The sequence below is a fragment of the Oncorhynchus nerka genome, linkage group LG15 (genome assembly GCF_034236695.1).
Source record: "Oncorhynchus nerka isolate Pitt River linkage group LG15, Oner_Uvic_2.0, whole genome shotgun sequence".
Taxonomy (NCBI): domain Eukaryota; kingdom Metazoa; phylum Chordata; class Actinopteri; order Salmoniformes; family Salmonidae; genus Oncorhynchus; species Oncorhynchus nerka.
Window position 1 is genome coordinate 16,453,741 of NC_088410.1, and position 7,500 is coordinate 16,461,240.

Here is a 7,500-nt window from a genome sequence, read left to right on the forward strand (position 1 = left end):
ACTTCGTTCAGTTACATGTTGCTACACACACACACACACACACACACACACACACACACACACACACACACTCCCTCCCACCACACACAGACACACACACACACACTCCTTGTTATAACTCAGTCTGTTTCTGTTTCTCTACAGCTCCTCTCTTTCCTCCTCTCCTTCCTTCCTTTAGGAATAACCCCTTGTTTATATTTGTAGGAACAATGAGACCAAATGTGTGTGTTTGTGTGTACGTGCATGCCAATCAGAGATTGACACGTGGGCTGACCAATCCCTGTGCTCTCTGTCTGAACTAACCCCGCCTTCTCATTCAATTCAAGGAAATGTGGCTCCACCCCTGTCACCTTGATTGTACTTCACAAACACAGATATAAACATTCTCTCTCACAAACAACACTCACACTCTCTCTCTCTCTCTCTCTCTCTCTCTCTCTCTCTCTCTCTCTCTCTCTCTCTCTCTCTCTCTCTCTCTTTCTCTCTCTCTCTCTCTTTCTCTCTCTTTCTCTCTCCCCTCTATATCCCTCTCTCTCTCTCGCTCTCTCTCTCTCTCGCTCTCTCTCTCTCTCTCTCTCTCTCTCTCTCTCTAATTCTCTCTCTTCCTCTCTCTCTTTCTCTCTCTCTCTCTCTAATTCTCTCTCTTTCTCTCTCCCTCACACTCTCTCTCTCTCTCTGGTAATCTCTCTCTGAATAAAACTCTCTCTCTCACACATATACACCTGTATGCTCCAGTTGCTGTTGTCTCTTTGAAGTCACACTGCAGTGGTTTATTGGAATAAAACTCTTCTCTCCTTTTTCTCCTCCTTCCCTATATTCTCTCCCCCTCATCCGCCTCCCTGTATCCCCTCTCCCCCTCATCCTCTTCCCTGTATCCCCTCTCCCCCTCATCCTCTTCCCTGTATCCCCTCTCTCCCTCATCATACTTCCCTGTATCCCCTCTCCCCCTCATCCTCTTCCCTGTATCCCCTCTCCCCCTCATCCTCTTCCCTGTATCCCCTCTCCCCCTCATCCTCTTCCCTGTATCCCCTCTCCCCTCATCCTCTTCCCTGTATCCCCTCTCTCCCTCATCAACTTCCCTGTATCCCCTCTCCCCCCTCATCCTCTTCCCTGTATCCCTCTCCCCCTCATCCTCTTCCCTGTATCCCCTCTCCCTCATCCTCTTCCCTCTATCCCCTCTCTCCCTCATCCTCTTCCCTGTATCCCCTCTCCCCTCATCCTCTTCCCTGTATCCCTCTCCCCCTCATCCGCTTCCCTGTATCCCCTCCCCCTCATCCGCCTCCCTGTATCACCTCTCCCCCTCATCATCTTCCCTGTATCCCCTCTGTCCCCTCATCCTCTTCCTATATTCTCCCCCTCATCCGCCTCCCTGTATCCCCTCTCCCCTCATCTGCCTCCCTGTATCCCCTCTCCCCCCTCATCCCCCTCCCTGTATCCCCTCTCCCTCATCCGCCTCCCTGTATCCCCTCTCCCCCTCATCCCCCCTGTATCCCTCTCTCCCTCATCCTCTTCCCTATATTCTCTCCCCCCTCATCTGCCTCCCTGTATCCCTCTCTCCCCTCATCTGCCTCCCTGTATCCCCTCTCCCTTCATCTGTCTCCCTGTATCCCCTCTCTCCCTCATCCCTCTTCCCTGTATCCCTCTCCCCCTCATCCGCCTCCCTGTATCCCCTCTCTCCCTCATCCGTCTCCCTGTATCCCCTCTCCCCTCATCCTCCCCCTGTATCCCCTCTCCCCCTCATCCGCCTCCCTGTATCCCCTCTCCCCCTCATCCGCCTCCCTGTATCCCCTCTCTCCATCATCCGCCTCCCTGTATCCCCTCTCTCCCTCATCCTCCCCCTGTATCCTCTCTCCCCCTCATCCGCCTCCCTGTATCCCTCTCCCCCTCATCCGCCTCCCTGTATCCCCTCTCTCCCTCATCCTCCTCCCTGTATCCCCTCTCCCCCTCATCCGCCTCCCTGTATCCCCTCTCCCCCTCATCTCTTCCCTCTCCCCTCTATCCGCCCTCCCCCTCCTCCCTCTCGCCATCTCCTCCTCCCCCCTCATCTCCTCCCCTCTCTCCCTGCTCTCCCACTCCCTCCCTCTCGTCCTCTCCAGTCTTTGTGTGTCCTGGTTCTCTCCTGAGCGTTCAACCGGCTACTTCCTTATTGGAGGCGGAGCATCAATCTGGGGCGTGGTGTAAGGACCCGTTGCAGGCTGCTGATAGGCTGTATGTCATGCCCTGGACACCCTATAGGACGGAAGTTCTGTATGAGTATGCTTCATGGGACGACTACAGGCAGAACAGAGTCACCACCACTTACAAGTGAGAGAGGGGTGTGTGTGTCTAGTACGTGTATGAAATAGAGACATTTAGAGAGATTGAGAGAGACATTTAGAGAGATTGAGAGAGATTGAGAGAGACATTTAGAGAGATTGAGAGAGACATTTAGAGAGATCGAGAGAGACATTTAGAGATCGAGAGAGGGAGAGAAAGAAACAGAGAGAGAGAGAGAAAGAGAGAGACATTGGGAGAGAGAGAGAAACAGAGTGTGTGTGTATAATGTAAACTATTTGTCTGAGAGAGAAACAGAGAGAAACAGAGTGTGTGTGTATAATGTAAACTATTTGTCTGAGAGAGAAACAGAGAGAAACAGAGAGAAACAGAGTGTGTGTGTATAATGTAAACTATTTGTCTGAGAGAGAAACAGAGAGAAACAGAAAGAAACAGAGTGTGTGTATAATGTAAACTATTTGTCTGAGAGAGAAACAGAGAGAAACAGAGAGTGTGTGTATAATATAAACTATTTGTCTGAGAGAGAAACAGAGAGAAACAGAGAGAAACCGAGTGTGTGTGTATAATATAAACTATTTGTCTGAGAGAGAAACAGAGAGAAACAGAGAAACAGAGAGTGTGTGTATAATGTAAACTATTTGTCTGAGAGAGAAACAGAGAGAAACAGAGATAAACCAAGAGAAACAGAGAGAAACAGAGAGAAACAGAGTGTGTGTGTATAATGTAAACTATTTGTCTGAGATAGAAACAGAGAGAAACAGAGAGAAACCGAGAGAAACAGAGAGAAACAGAGTGTGTGTGTATAATATAAACTATTTGTCTGAGAGAGAAACAGAGAGAGAAACAGAGAGAAACAGAGAGAAACAGAGAAACAGAGAGTGTGTGTATAATGTAAACTATTTGTCTGAGAGAGAAACAGAGAGAGAAACAGAGAGAAACAGAGAGAAACAGAGTGTGTGTGTATAATGTAAACTATTTGTCTGAGAGAGAAACAGAGAGAAACAGAGAGAAACAGAGAGAAACAGAGTGTGTGTGTATAATATAAACTATTTGTCTGAGAGAGAAACAGAGAGAAACAGAGTGTGTGTGTATAATATAAACTATTTGTCTGAGAGAGAAACAGAGAGAAACAGAGTGTGTGTATAATATAAACTATTTGTCTGAGAGAGAAACAGAGAGAAACAGAGAGAAACAGAGTGTGTGTGTATAATATAAACTATTTGTCTGAGAGAGAAACAGAGAAACAGAGAGAAACAGAGTGTGTGTGTATAATGTAAACTATTTGTCTGAGAGAGAAACAGAGAGAAACAGAGAGAAACAGAGTGTGTGTGTATAATGTAAACTATTTGTCTGAGAGAGAAACAGAGAGAAACAGAGAGAAACAGAGTGTGTGTGTATAATATAAACTATTTGTCTGAGAGAGAAACAGAGAGAAACAGAGAGAAACAGAGAGAAACAGAGTGTGTGTATAATATAAACTATTTGTCTGAGAGAGAAACAGAGAGAAACAGAGAAACAGAGAGAAACAGAGAGAAACAGAGTGTGTGTATAATATAAACTATTTGTCTGAGAGAGAAACAGAGAGAAACAGAGAAACAGAGTGTGTGTGTATAATGTAAACTATTTGTCTGAGAGAGAAACAGAGAGAAACAGAGAAACAGAGAGAAACAGAGAGAAACAGAGTGTGTGTATAATATAAACTATTTGTCTGAGAGAGAAACAGAGAGAAACAGAGAGAAACAGAGTGTGTGTGTATAATATAAACTATTTGTCTGAGAGAGAAACAGAGAGAAACAGAGTGTGTGTGTATAATATAAACTATTTGTCTGAGAGAGAAACAGAGAGAAACAGAGAGAAACAGAGAGAAACAGAGTGTGTGTGTATAATATAAACTATTTGTCTGAGAGAGAAACAGAGAGAAACAGAGAGAAACAGAGTGTGTGTGTATAATATAAACTATTTGTCTGAGAGAGAAACAGAGAGAAACAGAGAGAAACAGAGTGTGTGTGTATAATATAAACTATTTGTCTGAGAGAGAAACAGAGAGAAACAGAGAGAAACAGAGAGAAACAGAGTGTGTGTATAATATAAACTATTTGTCTGAGAGAGAAACAGAGAGAAACAGAGTGTGTGTGTATAATATAAACTATTTGTCTGAGAGAGAAACAGAGAGAAACAGAGAAAACAGAGTGTGTGTGTATAATATAAACTATTTGTCTGAGATAGAAACAGAGAGAAACAGAGAGAAACAGAGTGTGTGTATAATATAAACTATTTGTCTGAGAGAGAAACAGAGAGAAACAGAGAGAAACAGAGAGAAACAGAGTGTGTGTATAATATAAACTATTTGTCTGAGAGAGAAACAGAGAGAAACAGAGAGAAACAGAGAGAAACAGAGTGTGTGTATAATATAAACTATTTGTCTGAGAGAGAAAACAGAGAGAAACAGAGAGAAACAGAGAGTGTGTGTATAATATAAACTATTTGTCTGAGAGAGAAAGAGAGAAACAGAGAAAACAGAGAGAAACAGAGTGTGTGTGTATAATATAAACTATTTGTCTGAGAGAGAAACAGAGAAAACAGAGAGAAACAGAGAGAAACAGAGTGTGTGTGTGTATAATATAAACTATTTGTCTGAGAGAGAAACAGAGAGAAACAGAGAGAAACAGAGTGAAACAGTGTGTGTGTAATATAAACTATTTGTCTGAGAGAGAAACAGAGAGAAACAGAGAGAAACAGAGTGTGTATAATATAAACTATTTGTCTGAGAGAGAAACAGAGAGAAACAGAGAAAAAAACAGAGTGTGTGTGTATAATATAAACTATTTGTCTGAGAGAGAAACAGAGAGAAACAGAGAGAAACAGAGAGAAACAGAGTGTGTGTATAATATAAACTATTTGTCTGAGAGAGAAACAGAGAGAAACAGAGAAACAGAGAGAAACAGAGAGAAACAGAGTGTGTGTATAATATAAACTATTTGTCTGAGAGAGAAACAGAGAGAAACAGAGAAACAGAGTGTGTGTGTATAATGTAAACTATTTGTCTGAGAGAGAAACAGAGAGAAACAGAGAAACAGAGAGAAACAGAGAGAAACAGAGTGTGTGTATAATATAAACTATTTGTCTGAGAGAGAAACAGAGAGAAACAGAGAAACAGAGTGTGTGTGTATAATATAAACTATTTGTCAGAGAGAGAAACAGAGAGAAACAGAGTGTGTGTGTATAATATAAACTATTTGTCTGAGAGAGAAACAGAGAGAAACAGAGAGAAACAGAGAGAAACAGAGTGTGGGTGTATAATATAAACTATTTGTCTGAGAGAGAAACAGAGAGAAACAGAGAGAAACAGAGTGTGTGTGTATAATATAAACTATTTGTCTGAGAGAGAAACAGAGAGAAACAGAGAGAAACAGAGTGTGTGTGTATAATATAAACTATTTGTCTGAGAGAGAAACAGAGAGAAACAGAGAGAAACAGAGAGAAACAGAGAGAAACAGAGTGTGTGTGTATAATATAAACTATTTGTCTGAGAGAGAAACAGAGAGAAACAGAGTGTGTGTGTATAATATAAACTATTTGTCTGAGAGAGAAACAGAGAGAAACAGAGAGAAACAGAGTGTGTGTGTATAATATAAACTATTTGTCTGAGAGAGAAACAGAGAGAAACAGAGAGAAACAGAGAGAAACAGTGTGTGTATAATATAAACTATTTGTCTGAGAGAGAAACAGAGAGAAACAGAGAGAAACAGAGAGAAACAGAGTGTGTGTATAATATAAACTATTTGTCTGAGAGAGAAACAGAGAGAAACAGAGAGAAACAGAGAGAAACAGAGTGTGTGTATAATATAAACTATTTGTCTGAGAGAGAAACAGAGAGAAACAGAGAGAAACAGAGTGTGTGTATAATATAAACTATTTGTCTGAGAGAGAAACAGAGAGAAACAGAGAGAAACAGAGAGAAACAGTGTGTGTGTATAATATAAACTATTTGTCTGAGAGAGAAACAGAGAGAAACAGAGAGAAACAGAGAGAAACAGAGTGTGTGTGTATAATATAAACTATTTGTCTGAGAGAGAAACAGAGAGAAACAGAGAGTGTGTATAATGTAAACTATTTGTCTGAGAGAGAAACAGAGAGAAACAGAGTGTGTGTGTATAATGTAAACTATTTGTCTGAGAGAGAAACAGAGAGAAACAGAGAGAAACAGAGTGTGTGTGTATAATGTAAACTATTTGTCTGAGAGAGAAACAGAGAGAAACAGAGTGTGTGTGTATAATGTAAACTATTTGTCTGAGAGAGAAACAGAGAGAAACAGAGTGTGTGTGTATAATGTAAACTATTTGTCTGAGAGAGAAACAGAGAGAAACAGAGTGTGTGTGTATAATGTAAACTATTTGTCTGAGAGAGAAACAGAGAGAAACAGAGAGAAACAGAGTGTGTGTGTATAATGTAAACTATTTGTCTGAGAGAGAAACAGAGAGAAACAGAGAGAAACAGAGTGTATAATATAAACTATTTGTCTGAAGTCCTCTTCAACTCTATGGAGGTCCATGTGATGTATGTATCCATGTGATGTATCCTATGTGATGTATGTATCCATGTGATGTATCCTATGTATATGTATGTATCCATGTGATGTATCCTATGTGATGTATGTATCCATGTGATGTATCCTATGTGATGTATGTATCCATGTGATGTATCCTATGTGATGTATGTATCCATGTGATGTATCCTATGTATATGTATGTATCCATGTGATGTATCCTATGTATATGTATGTATCCATGTGATGTATCCTATGTGATGTATGTATCCATGTTGTATCTATGTGATGTATGTATCCATGTGATGTATCCTATGTATATGTATGTATCCATGTGATGTATCCTATGTATAGAGATGTATCCATGTGATGTATCCTATGTATATGTATGTATTCATGTGATGTATCCTATGTATATGTATGTATCCATGTGATGTATCCTATGTATATGTATGTATCCATGTGATGTATCCTATGTATATGTATGTATCCATGTGATGTATCCTATGTATATGTATGTATCCATGTGATGTATCCTATGTATATGTATGTATCCATGTGATGTATCCTATGTATATGTATGTATCCATGTGATGTATCCTATGTATATGTATGTATTCATGTGATGTATCCAGTTTATTTGGACAGGGACAATGTACCACAATACCAGTTTATTTGGA

General features: G+C 40.9%; 1 protein-coding gene across 1 annotated transcript in view; it reads left to right on the plus strand.

Annotated features, from left to right (window-relative positions):
- The window catches only part of adgrl1.1 (adhesion G protein-coupled receptor L1.1), an 18,863-nt gene that overhangs the window by 7,394 nt on the left and 3,969 nt on the right, over window positions 1-7,500 (plus strand). Inside the window, exon 2 of the mRNA XM_065000663.1 lies at window positions 2,097-2,304. Coding sequence (XP_064856735.1) covers window positions 2,097-2,304 — 208 coding nt within the window. The remainder of the gene's footprint in view (window positions 1-2,096; window positions 2,305-7,500) is intronic.